This window comes from Echinops telfairi, unplaced genomic scaffold (genome assembly GCF_000313985.2).
Source record: "Echinops telfairi isolate 266 unplaced genomic scaffold, ASM31398v2 ScPeMD7_443;HRSCAF=831, whole genome shotgun sequence".
In the NCBI taxonomy this organism is placed as follows: domain Eukaryota; kingdom Metazoa; phylum Chordata; class Mammalia; order Afrosoricida; family Tenrecidae; genus Echinops; species Echinops telfairi.
In genome coordinates, this window is record NW_022104341.1 from 56,990,759 (window position 1) to 57,003,902 (window position 13,144).

At 46.8% G+C, this 13,144-nt stretch overlaps 1 protein-coding gene across 4 annotated transcripts in view; it reads left to right on the forward strand.

Annotated features, from left to right (window-relative positions):
- GNG12 (G protein subunit gamma 12) overlaps positions 1 to 11,474 on the forward strand; it is a 180,202-nt gene extending 168,728 nt beyond the window's left edge. For all 4 annotated transcript variants that reach the window (XM_045291883.1, XM_045291882.1, XM_030886138.2 and 1 more), the window contains 2 exons: positions 5,046 to 5,157; positions 7,796 to 11,474. In XM_045291883.1, coding sequence (XP_045147818.1) covers positions 5,065 to 5,157; positions 7,796 to 7,921 — 219 coding nt within the window. In that variant the 5' untranslated portion in view covers positions 5,046 to 5,064 and the 3' untranslated portion in view covers positions 7,922 to 11,474. The remainder of the gene's footprint in view (positions 1 to 5,045; positions 5,158 to 7,795) is intronic.
- Positions 11,475 to 13,144: the final 1,670 nt, after the last annotated feature.

Here is a 13,144-nt window from a genome sequence, read left to right on the forward strand (position 1 = left end):
GGGAGCAGGGTGGTGTTGTTGTTTTGGGGGTTTTTTGGCTGTCTTCCTTATTGTCCGACTTTCACATGCGTAGAGGTAACTGAGAATACCTCGACTCAGGTACACCGTAGTTCTCAAAGTGACATCTTCATTGTTAACCCTTGAAAGGGATCTTTGGGGAGACCTGCCTTGGCTGGGGTCACACCATCTCGAAGGGGGGAGAGGGAGAAGACCGTCCACTTCAGGCTGTGCAACATTAAGACAAGGCTATGGCAAGTCAACCAGCCTTCTGCAGGAATGAGAGGAGAGCCTTACTGGAAAACAAGTGAAGACCAGGGCAGGGGAACACCTACCTTCAGAGGCTGTGATGAGATTTCGGTTGGAGAGGATGTGGGTGAATGGGGAGGAGCAACCTCACGTTGGGAAGGGAGGGACACTAGACAACAGTTGTAGGAGACCTAAGGGAACAATAAACTCGATTTTATGTTCCTGGGTAGACACTGCAAATGTATTTCTACCCTGCCCTCGGTGAACCACGCCATAGACTAAGCACCATGATGGCCTTAAACACTGGCCTTGCAGGCAACATAGCATGCCCTAAGGGCCCCACCAAAAGGACTCACTGTAGGAGCCTGGCTGAACGAAATGGGCCCTCCTCAAAACTACCTGCACCCATGGACTGAGGACTGACACACACTGACAGGAGAGGAAGCAATGGGTGGCCACCCCAAGACTGTGGAAATGGCAGTCATTGGACCTTGGGTGGGACCCCTGACTTAGTGTGTATGCAATGAAAAGGGACCCAGGACCACCGTATATTTAGTATCTCAATGCTCCCCTTGCATTAGTATGACAGGTTTTAATCTGTTAGGCAAGGATCTGCACCTGTAAGAATTGATACAGGGAATTTTCTCCTAGCACCAATCCCCATGCTCAATGTAAACGGATCTCAGTCAATTAAGAAATCAATCTGTACAAAGCAACAATTCATGGATTGCAGCTTGCAATTGGACTATGCTTGCATAAGCTCTTTATATCAACAGTATCTTGCATTCTGTCATTGTAAAGTTTTACAATGATGTTATCATTGCAAGCGCCTTATACCCCAGGGGGGAATAATTGACAATGTTTTTCTTTGTTGTTTCTTCGGTTTTTGTTTTTCTGCCTTTTGTTGGTTTGTTTTTGGTTTTTTGTTATTGTTGTTGTTCGTAGGGGCTTTTGTTTTTGTCATAATAAGAGACCACCAAAGTAAAGTAAAGTGGTTTATAACCCATAAGCAAGCAGATGGAGTCTGGGCTCCCACTTAACATTAGCCCCAGCCCAAGAACAGTTAGTTATGATAATATGGCCCTACTCGATATTCCCCTCTATAAAATGATCACTGAAGATAAGGGTGCTACAGCAAAGTGTGGTGAAGAAAGCAAATGGTGCCCGGCTATCAATTGGAATAGTGTCTGGGGTCTTAAAGACTTGTATTCAGACAAGCAGCCATCTAAGTGAGACATAAACTAGGTTCACATGGAAGAAACTCACCAGCCTGTGTGATTCAGAGATGACAATGACAAAATCCAGATATGGCGAAGGGGAAAATATCGGAGCTAAAATTGTGAACACCCAGTTTGTAGGACAGTGGGAGCCCCAAATCCACCCACAGACTATCTAGAAAGATTAAGCCTCTGGAAGATTCCCTGTAGCCACAGGCAAGGGACTCCCAACAGCTTTACTACCACACAGAGATTGTGATAGTAGAGGTATTGTAAACTTGATGCTGGTGGATGGAACCATGGTCTGATACGATACCTGAATTTGCTCTAGGCGGAAGCATTTCTCTCCCATTCCAGGAAAGGCACCACTTCTCTGGTCTTTTAAATATTAATGGTGGTCTTTTCTTTTTTACTCTTTATTTGTATTTATACCTTTGTAGTATCATTATTAATTTCTTCTTGCTGTTTTGTTTTACTTGTGTTTCTAATTGTTTTTGCTGGGTTTCCCAGTTTGTAAAGCATAGAAGTGGATGCATAGACAATAACTGACACAATGGTTTAGAGGGATGTAGAAAGGGGTGGGGGGTCGGGAGGGGGAGAGGGCTTGGGGAGCAAACTGTGGATGCAGAAGTGGGGAGGGAGCACTAGAACTGACTGGGGTGAGGTATATACAATGCTTTTTTTTAATAAACTCTTTTTTTAAGTGATTTAATCATGGAAGTAAATGATATGTAAATATTATATCTAGAAAACTACTAAGAAAAGAAACCAAACTTGACCGGTGGTTACCATGGTGAAGGAACAAGAGTTGTTGCTTAGTAGGCACGGAGTTCATATGAATGATGGTGGAATGATTTGGAAAAGGTTGCTGATAATGGTGGTACAACATGAAGAGGATGACCAATGGCATGGAATTATTGTACACGTAGAAGTCACAGAATTGGAGAATGTTTCGTTGTGTGTATTTTTGCCACAATTAGAAACAATAATTACATGAGCAACAATGAGTACAAGGAAGAATATGTTCTAGAATTGAATGTGGCGATAATTGTATAATTCTTCTTGATAGGATGGAATTGTTTAACTGTATGTCATGTGGATGAAGTGCTAACAAAACTTTTGAAAAAGATCTTTTGCAGCAAATTGGTCTTACCAATATATTGCTTGATTTCTTGATTACTGCTTGTCTGGGAGTTAATTGTGTTTCCAATAAAATGGAATTTTTAACAACTTTGATCTTTTCTCAGTTGTATGATGGTGTTGCTTATTGGTTGATTTTCATTTTCTTTACCTTGAGATGTAATCCACATTGAAAGCTGTAGTGTTTGATCTTCATCAGTAAGTATTTCAAGCCCTCTTCGCTTTCAGCAAGCAAGGCCATGTTGCCAGCATATTGCTAATTGTTGCAGAATCTTCCTTTGAATTCTGATGCTTCATATAGTCTGGTTTCTTGCATTATCTGCCCAGCATAGAGATTGAATGATGTAAAAGGATACAACCTTGACGCACATATTTCCAGATTTTAAACCATGCGGTATTCCCTTGTTCAGTTCATACAACTGCCTCTTGATCTATGTACAAATTCCACATGAGGGCAATGAAGTGTTCTGGCGTTCCTTCCCATTCTCAGTGTTTTCCATGTGGTTCGCACAGTCCAATGCCTTTGCATAGTCAATAAAACACATGTAAATATCTTTCTGGTATTCTAGGCTCGTAGCCAAGATCCATCTGACATCAGCAATGTCTCCTTTGTTCCAGGTCTGCTTCTGACTCTAGCCTGAACCTCTGGCAGCTCTCCATCGATGTACTACTGCAACCACTGTTGAACTGTCTTTAGCAAAACTTATATGTAATAATAGTCATATTATTCTATAAGTTCATCATTCTGTTGGGTCACCTTTATTTAGAATAGGTATGAATTTGGCTCTCTTCTGATCTTTTGGCCAGGTAACTAACTGTCTTCCAAATTTTGGGCAGAGACATGTGATCACCTCCAGCTTTCCATCACTTTGTTAAAACATCCCAACTTGGTAGTCCATCAATTCCTGGAGTCATTTCACTAATGCCTTCAATGCGGTGTAGACTTCTTCCTTCTATACCATTGGTTCTTCTTGATCATGGGCAACAACTCCTGAAATGGGTCTTTTTGGTACAGTGATTCTGTGTATTCCTCCCGTCTTCTTTTGATGCTTCCTGTGTGGTCCAATATTTTGACCATGAAATCATTCTTCAGTTTTGCAACTTCAGGCTTGAATTTCTTCTTCAGTTCTTTCAGCTTGAAAAATGCCAAACATGTTCTTCCCTTTTGATTTTCTAACACAGGTCTTTGCGCATTTCAATGTTAGATTTTACTTTGTCTTCTTGAGCTGCCCATTGAAAATCTCTGTTTAGATCTTTTATTTCATCTCTTCTCCCAGTTGCTTTAGCTTCTCTACATTCAAGAGCAAGTTTCTACTTTGGCCTTTTCTTTCTGTCCTGTCTTTAATGACCTTTTGTTTCTTCCCCCAGCTCCTCTGGGGACTCTTCAAGGCATCTTGATTGCATATTCCATTATTCGTATCCGATGGACCAGCCTATTCTTGAAATGGTCTCTACATTTCATTTTGACTGTCTTAGACTTGTTTTAATATACTTCAGCTTCAACTGGAAACTTGAGTATGAGCAAATGATTGCCTATTCCACCGTCAGCCTTGACAGATGATAATGATTTTGGGCCATTGTCTTGTTTCCACAGATGTAGTCCATTTGGTTCCTTGTAGTCCATCTGGCCTGTTCTTTGTGTATAGTCACCATTTGTTTTGTTACAAAACGGCATTTGCAGTGAAGAAGTCCCTGGTCTTGCAAAATTTTATCATCCCATATCCAGCATCACTTCTGTTGTCAAGGTCATATTTCCCAACTACTCATCCTTCCTCTTTGCTTCCGACTTTTGCACGCCAATCCCCAATTTCTTTAGTCTGAAATCGATCAAATGTGCAATCAAGATGCAGACTAAAGAAGTTGGAAGAATTCTTCAATTGCTTTACCATTGGCCTCAGGGAGCATAATTTTACACCAGAGTGTTGAAAACAGTTAACATGCTCAGCTGCTAACCGAAAGATTGGACGTTTGAGTCTGCCTAGAGGCACCTCGGAAGAAAGGCCTGGTGCTCTGCTCCCCCCAAATCACCCTCGACAACCTTTTGGAACACAGTTCTACAGACACACACATGGGCCATCATGAATTGGAATCCACTCTCTGGCAACCTGAAACCGCACCCAAAGTGTGGCCTGATTGCACCGGCCCGTATGCTGGGAGAGCATCCTCACTACTGTTTGTGTTGAGTTGTCTCTTGGGAAAAATCCGAGAACTGGCTCCATGTGTGCTGTGTGTTCGGACGCACTCACTACCTGCTCGTACTGGGCTTCTGCAAATGAAGGGCTTTGGGAGGTGCTAGGCTAGTAACAAGTGCGGACGCCTCAGTCACCCCTGAGGAGTACTTTGAAAACTGCTGCAGAGTAAATGTGATGATTGGGGATAGATGTTCTCTGTCTTTAATGTAAAGCCTTCGTATTTAAAAAAGACATTCCCTTCGGATTCCAGGTAAGAACAACCACTGAAGATGTCCAGCAAAACGGCAAGCACTAACAACATAGCCCAGGCGAGGAGGACTGTGCAGCAGTTAAGATTAGAAGCCTCCATCGAGAGAATCAAGGTAAGAAGCCTCCACCAGAGCAGCCACGCTTTCTGACGAAGTTCAGCCCTTCTCCAAGACCGGGCCAAATTCAGAGAAGGGGATGGCGAGGAGCCCAAGTGGTGTAATGGTTCTGCATTGGGCTAACTGCAAGGTGGGCAGTTTAAAACCACCAGCCGCTCCACGGGAGAAAGAAGAGGTTTTCTGCTCCTGTAAAGAGTTACAATCTCGGAAACTCACAGGGGCAGTTCTACCCTGCCCTATAGAGTCGCTGTGCATCAGAATTGACTCGATGGCAGTGAGTTGGGGGGCTTTTTTGTGTTGGGGTGGTGCAAACAGTTAATGCACTAAACTATTAACCAAAAGGTTGGAGGTTTGTATCCACCTAGAGAGACCAGAAGGAAAGGGCGAATGATTAATTTCTGCAGATTCCACCATTGCAGACTGAATGCAGCGCCTTCCCATGCTGACCCACCCCGGGTCACTGCGAGTCTTAGTAGGCTTGACAAAAATGGTGGGGTTTGATGCCGTGGGGATTTTCCCAGAGAAAGCGGAGAGTCTCCGGATCCTCGCTTTCTTTTCTACCCAGCACAGAGCTGAACCGCACTGGAGAGATCAACAGCCCACTCACTGTCTGAGCTTCCCTCTCTGTTTGTAAAAAACCGAAAACACTAGACGGGATTTCCTGAGGACTCGCCTTCCCTGAATGAACCCGGTCAAGTCCCGTGATCACTTTGTTCCACCTAGAGACGGGGATTTCAGCTGGAGTTCATAAACACCACTATCATCTCTGGAATTTATGTAATGTTCTAGAGTTAGCAGTCCAGCTGAGGTCACCTGGTATAATAAGTCAACGGTTGGGTGAGGGGAGGGTCGTCCTTTTTTGGGCATTGTCTCTTTTTCAATGTGTGCAGACTGTAGTGACCACTTCTCCACTGGGATGAGTAATGCCAGCTATTGCTGGGAGCTCAGAGAGAAGCCCGGATGTATGTGTCAGGTCACCTGACTTTGAAGCCGTTTCCTCCTCTGTCCCAAGGGAGAGCTGAGGAGTGCGTGCCCTGGAATGCTGTGACTAATGCTGTTTCCTGAAAACTGAAGCAGTCACCTGATAAATTCCTCTGGGCCTGGAGACAGTCACCTGTCTTAAAAGCATGATGCAGGCTATGCTGTACTTGACATTGATCTGATTATTCTGCCTGGCCTCCTCCACTGGCTTCTGAAATTGGGGTGGCATGTTCCATTGGTAACTCCCGCCAGAGTTGGGCACTGCATCTGCCCTTGCTGGCTGTGGCCTGCCTTTGATTTCCCCAAGCCCCTTCCTTAACCGGTCTCTGTGCTCCCGATCCTGGCTCTCCTTGCCCATTGGCCAGTGCTGGATTCCAGTCCCTTCTTCGCTGGGTAGAAACTAAAGGGACCACCTTCCCTTGGTGCGTGTACACTTTCCCTTTGCTGCACTGCACCTCCCGACCCCCTTCACTTGTCGTCCTGAAAACAGCTCCAGTCTGCAGGAGCGTGTGGCGGTGAACACTTCCGTACCCTTCGGTGGTGGCGGTGCTTGCCATGGGCTAGAATCCCGCCCATGGGGCCTCCGGGGGTGCAGAGGAGTCACGCTCCACCCGGCGGTCAGGCGGTGGCCTTGCCGAGCAGATTGCCAGCCCTGCCTTTCCAAGAGCCACTGGGTGGGTTCAGAGCAGCACCCTTTGGGCCAGTAGTCCAGTGCTTAATGGTTTGCACCGATTTGCCCATTTACCCTTTGCCAAGATTTAATGGTTAACGTTTTGCCACATTTGCTTTCTTGCTTACTCTCTCAACACACACGCACGCACGCACGCACACATGCACACACACAAACCACATATCATTTTTAAAATAATTATTGATTAAAAGATTATTTTATTGGCTCTTCCAGCCCCTATAGCAATCCACACTTCAACTGTATCGAGCATATTTCTTGTGTAAACCATTTGGCAGTTATTTGCAGTCATCATGACTCTTCAGCCCTCTGTCCTTTACCGTGTAGCTCCTCGCTGTGAGGAGGGTGTGCTTGCCTATGACCTTAGTACAAGGACCATAGTCAAGAACGCTAGCAATTATCGAACAGTCTGTTCTGCAGGATCCAGGCCACTTATTTTGCAGCATGCACCCCCCTTTGCATGGGGCTCCCGGGCTGCTGGTTAGAGTGGAATGTGAGGAGGGTGTGCTTGCCTGTGACCTTAGTACAAGGACCATAGTCAAGAACGCTAGCAATTATCGAACAGTCTGTTCTGCAGGATCCAGGCCACTTATTTTGCAGCATGCACCCCCCTTTGCATGGGGCTCCCGGGCTGCTGGTTAGAGTGGAATGTGTTGGCCGGAGCCCTGACTAGGTGAGGTGGTGGCGTGTCCGAATGAGGTCACTTGTCTCACCGGTGATGTGTCTGAGCACTCGCTGAGAACGAGCTCTCCATCTCCCAGGCTCCTTGTCTTTTTGTCATTAATACGATTTCCTGGTGGTGATGGTTAGGTTCGCATTCCAGTGCGAGGGGGTTTCACAACATCATGGGAAATCCCACCCTCTGTCAGCGCCATGTCTCCACGAACTCACCGCAAAAGCCCCTGGGCTGCGTTTCAGGTTCGGAACAGGGCTCGGTGTGTTGACGCTGCTTTGTGCCCTTGCCAGGTCTCCAAGGCTTCTGCGGACCTCATGTCCTACTGCGAGGAGCACGCCAGGAACGACCCCCTGCTGGTGGGCATTCCGACTTCCGAAAACCCTTTCAAGGACAAGAAGACCTGCGTCATCTTGTAGTGGAAGAGCGGTGCCACGCCTCGCCCCTCTCAGCAAGGCAGGCTGCGTCCGACCAGCTCCTTGGAGAGGTTCCCCTGCGGCTTCTTTGGTGTAACCACTGCTAATAACAAAAATGCTCTTCCCTTGGAATCCTGGACTCTGAAGTCTTTATTCTCCACGCTGCCCTTTCTCTAAAAGACCCTCGACTGAGTCCATAGAGAGTACCTGTTGTGTGTCCCATTTGGTAACTGTGGTGTCAACGTGAGTTAGTGAATAAGGAACGTTGGTCTTTAAAACACATAGACGTTCAAAGATACATGTCATTCGTCTGCTGAGTCTTGAGTTGCCTAAGCACTTGTCTAGATTAAAATGCTAAGAATTACTTAGATACTAAAGCCTTTTCACTCGTTTTGTGTTATTAAATAGAGTTTGTGCCAATCTGTACAGTATCTGACAGTGTGGGGTAGGTGGGAGTTGGTGGTTTTAGGTGTATGTGTGTGTATATATATATGTCTTCGTGTTGTATACATGGATCAAAGAGTTTATTTCCTAGTTGAAGCTTTTTTTCTGTCTCCGTATTAGCAAGTCATCAACTCCCAGAGTTGCTATCTTCATCGTGAGCGGTAGGGAGGTGGGTAGAACCAAACTTGCTTTCTCAGAGTCACCGTGCCAAAATGAAGGGACTTCCAAAAGTGTCAGTTCACGGGAAAGCAGAGGCCAGAGCCTGCCCCCCTCTCAAAACCTTACGGGGCCTCTTGGGCGACAAAAACCTGTGCCAATTAAAATCTAAAAACCAAACTAAAATGCCTTTTTTTCTATTAGGAGGTATTCGTTCACAAGGGCCCTGGAAAGGGGGAGGGGCCCCTGGGTGGAGACCCAGACGAGACTGATGCTGGAGAGAGGCGGACGAGGGCCGTGAGCTGAGCTCCGTGAGGAGCTCAAGGGTGTACCATCCAGCTTGTCACCGCCCAGCTTTGGACTTTTAGGCCTCTCGCTCGCCACTTCCCTCCATCTTTCCTCGACCAGAGCATCCACTTTCAGGCAGGATGCCTGCCTCTCCAGCCCCAGGGGGGTCATAATCCGTACACCGTCCTCGGCTATCTGCAGTGTCGTTGCCACCCTGTCCACAACCCACTCCATGAAGAGCGGCTGCTCCCTGGGCCCACCTGTTCCAGCAGCCATGTATTGAGTTCCTTCTCGTGGCCACAGGGCATTCTGACTTTGTCGAAGAGGAAGAGAGGCCTTTTTAAAATCCTGATCTGGGAGTCCAAACCATACACTAAGCCTTGACTGTTTGGATCCCTCTTCAGCTCCTTAAAAGTGACTTCTCATGAAGGGCCTCATTTCTACACGGAGGAATTATTTACGATCTGTGCAATCAGCCCATCCATTGCAAGCCCCTCTCAAGATCTGTGGTGCGGGCTTTGAATATTCGGTCCATGATGTGTGTGCAGATGCAGTGCTCTTGGAAAACTGCTCAGCACTTGTATTTCCCCAAGGCTCCTTGTGAATTGCCCTCACTTTCCCAAGAGCACGTCAGAACCGAGCCAGCCCTTCTTCGCAGTTCCGCAGCATAGGTAGCAGCCAGCTCCCGGGAAATCATAGGCGCCTGGGTAGGAGAAAGGATGGTTCTGACTTTTCAAAAGAGGGGACCTTTGAAATGCACATTAGACAGACAACTTTACACCAGAGGCTTCTTTTTCCCATACCTCTATTTTTCTGCCAATAGTTTCAGAGCACCAATCTTATTTTTGCTCCAATGTGTAAAATGTTTCTGTAAGTATTTATAATGCAGCCTCTTAGAAGACACTTCCATGAAATGACTTTGACGCCACTGTCTGTACGTCACTGGTAGCGAGCGTGGTGGACTCTCGAGTACAGCATTCTCTTTACCCATCTGGAACCAATGCCTGCCCGTTGTTTGCTAGCATGCTTATCATGCGATGGCGTGAACCCGAGGTCCCAGAAGACTTCATGTTCCTTTCAGGCTAAAAGGCTATGAGGGGGAATGCGGTGCAACTTGCCGACCAGGTGTAGACTACATTGAAGAAAAAGCATGGCTCCCATCCTATGATGCCGGACCCAAGGGCAGGCGAGATGCACTTAAATGTTAATTTACTTATAACCAGAGTCTGTATGGAAAAATCTGTGTCTGTAGATAGGCTCAGAAGCCACTTTGACTTAGGCTTTCTTAGACTTCTGGAAGCCTGCTTTAACAGCCCTCCAGCATTGGTTGATGATGATGACAGACAGGTGTCCATCGTCTGGGATTTTCCCAGCTCTGACTCTCGTGGACACTTACTGACACATGCAACCCCTTGGCGTCATTTCCAGAGAGCTATTTGAATACGCTCAGTGCACTGTGCCCTTTAGTGGAGCGGGGCTCCTGTTAACCACAGTAATATCGCTTCGCCTCTTCATTCTAAAGCCCTCGTCCGTTCAACATAAGTCTGTCCAGCTGAAGCCTCCATGCCCTGTAAAGATGTGCGAGACATTTTATGATTCCCGAGTATTTTACAAAAAGCATTTTTTTCCAATTAGCAAAACACTTTATATACAAGTTGGTTCTCAAGCTCTGTGTTACAGCTACTCTTTTTTTTTTTTAAATAAAGAATCCGGTTTCTAAATGTCCCTATCTTATTAAAACGAAAGGTGCCAATCTATTAAGGGAAAGACCTCTCCATTTGAACTGGTTTTTATACTTCACTAATCTTTACATGCTCAGAAGAAAACTTTATACAGCGATTTAGTCTTTGTGAGACACAAGCTAATGAGGCAGTAGAGATGTGCCCAACCTCCTCTTCAGAGTCCGCCTCTCTGACCCCTCCTCCCCCCATTTCTCAAGCAGATCGTCTATCGGACTGGCCACGCAGCATTCTGATTCCTGAGATAGAGACCCAAGAAGCGAATTGCAGTACATATCTGTCCGTTATCCATCCAGTAGTGTCAGAATGTGCTCTGGATTTATTGGTGTCCTGTATGACAGCCCTGTGGGTGTACCTAATCTGCAAGCATGATGATGTGTATTCAGATGGAGAGCATTTAACGTGCAGTGGGTGGCCTGGCTGGCTGCCCCGTGCCATCTTCCTGCCAACCCTGTGTGGTATGACTGTGGACAAGGCGCTTCACCTCTCTGGACCTCCGTGTCTCCATCTGTAAAATGGGTTTGAAATCCCTGGTGGCTGAGAGCTCTGTTCTCAGAGGCTTTAACCCAATGGTCCTGCCCCTCCCTTGGTCCTACCAACATGTTGGTGCTATAAGCTGCTTCAAATACTAAATCGGTATGTCTATAATATACGTTCTTTAATAGCTTATCAGAGGCCTTTCTGTTATGTAGCTTTCTTCGCCCTGGTTGTATGGATTTGGTTACTGTAATTATGTCTTCGTTTTACCCATGTAAACACATTCTCTTGATGTCTCAATTTGTGTCTGATATGTAGTTGATGAGATTTTGTGATTTTATAACATTCTTTGGCTCCTCACCTGTCCAGCATCTGAGTATAACCTTACCACTGTGATCACTGTGTGGCAATCTATGCTATGGAAAGAATAAAAGCTGTTACTTCACCGCAAACATGGGTCACGGATTTGAAAGCGAGTTTTCTTAAAACACCAGTGCGCTCCATACTGGACCAGTGCCCCTTGTCTCGTCCTGCTCACTGTTTTTGCTCAATGAATTAATAAAAGGCCACATCTCTCCTCCCCCTTTTCCTCCACTCACTCAGTGAACATTTTCTCAATGCCCAAAGTCAGGCTCGGCTGACACCCAAATAAATAGACTCACTAGAGGGTGGAGGGTGAGAATGGCTGACGCAGGCCAAACGTTCCAGCGCTGCGGGGCACACGCCCGGAGGTAGGTAAACGTAGGTCTGTCAGACCCAAAGGAAGGAGCACCCGGCTCCTAAAGGAGTGGGTGGGGTGATGCTTGAGCTGGGTCCTGAAAGAGCAAGAAGTCCCACTGTACACACTGGAACGGAGACTTGGGCGGAAAGGACCGGAGGAGTCGAGAAGTGGGCTCAGAGCTAGTGTGCCAATGGTCTCCCACACAGTTTGTTTATCCCGCGAGCAACCAGGAGCCAGGGGAGGTTGTTACGGAGAGGAGTGAGGTCATGGTTCACCGTGTGTGGAGGGCTGTTGTCTATCCTTGAGCCCCAGATGTGGCCATGGAAACAGATAACAAATGGAAGGTCTTTAGACTCCTGGTGACTCAGATTCACCGGTGTTTGCCCAAGGTAGTCTGCCTACTCCTCAGTCCCTTCCTCCAGGGCCGGGATTCCCACAGAGAGGAGGGAGGAGGATGGCCTCCGGAGAGGGAGAGTGGAAGGCTGCCAAGAGCACTTGCTTCGGAGCCAGAAAAGCTGCACACGGCCGATTCTGAGAACCAGTACACACACACACACGCACACCACAGCAAAAAGATGCTCACCAGTCTAAAAAGGCACAGGAACTTTGGGTTACTTTGGCCATGAAAAGCAAGCAATAAATGACAAGACACTTCTGCTGACTGGCCAAGTTAGAAGTTTTTGACCTTTCATGGGAGAACACAATACTGGGGAAGGCCACGTCCAGTTGGGTAGGGTGCATTTCAAAGAAGTAGGTCGGAGGGGGAACAATCATGAGGCCGAAAGTGCAGTACATGGGAAATGTACCCTCAATGTTATGCACCAACTTAATCAAACCTTGGGGTCAGTGTAGGGGCTTCAGGTGGCGAGGCACGCCCAGGCCTTTCCTCCTCTCCTGGACATGACGGGGCTCTGTCTCCCTCTGGAAGAGGTCAGTGGTACATGGACACTCACTGAAGCCGCCTTACTTGCGCTAGGTAGATAGGTGCCTGTGGGTGACATTTCGAGACTTCTATCCTGTTCTCCAACAGTCTTCCAATGGTTTAACATCCAAGTGGAATTGGAACTTGGTCACCCCAAAGCTCTATTCCCGGCTTTACGATGCTTTGGTTTATAGCTCTGACCCTGTCTGCAGACCCACCTCTAGCCCCTCAGCATCATTAGCCTGTTCCAGAGCAAGTCCGACTTGTATTCAGCATACCCTTTGCCTGCAGGCAAGCCCTTCCGTTGCTGCATTTACTACCTTCATCAGAGTCATTCAAGTTGATTGCAGGCGTTTAACTGTTGGCCGGCCACCCCTGGGGCAACATGTATACTTGGTTTCAGAAATCCTCAACTATCCAACAATCTTGCCAGAAATAACACTTTCTCTGAGGAAAATGCAGTCCAAGTAAAGCCAGCC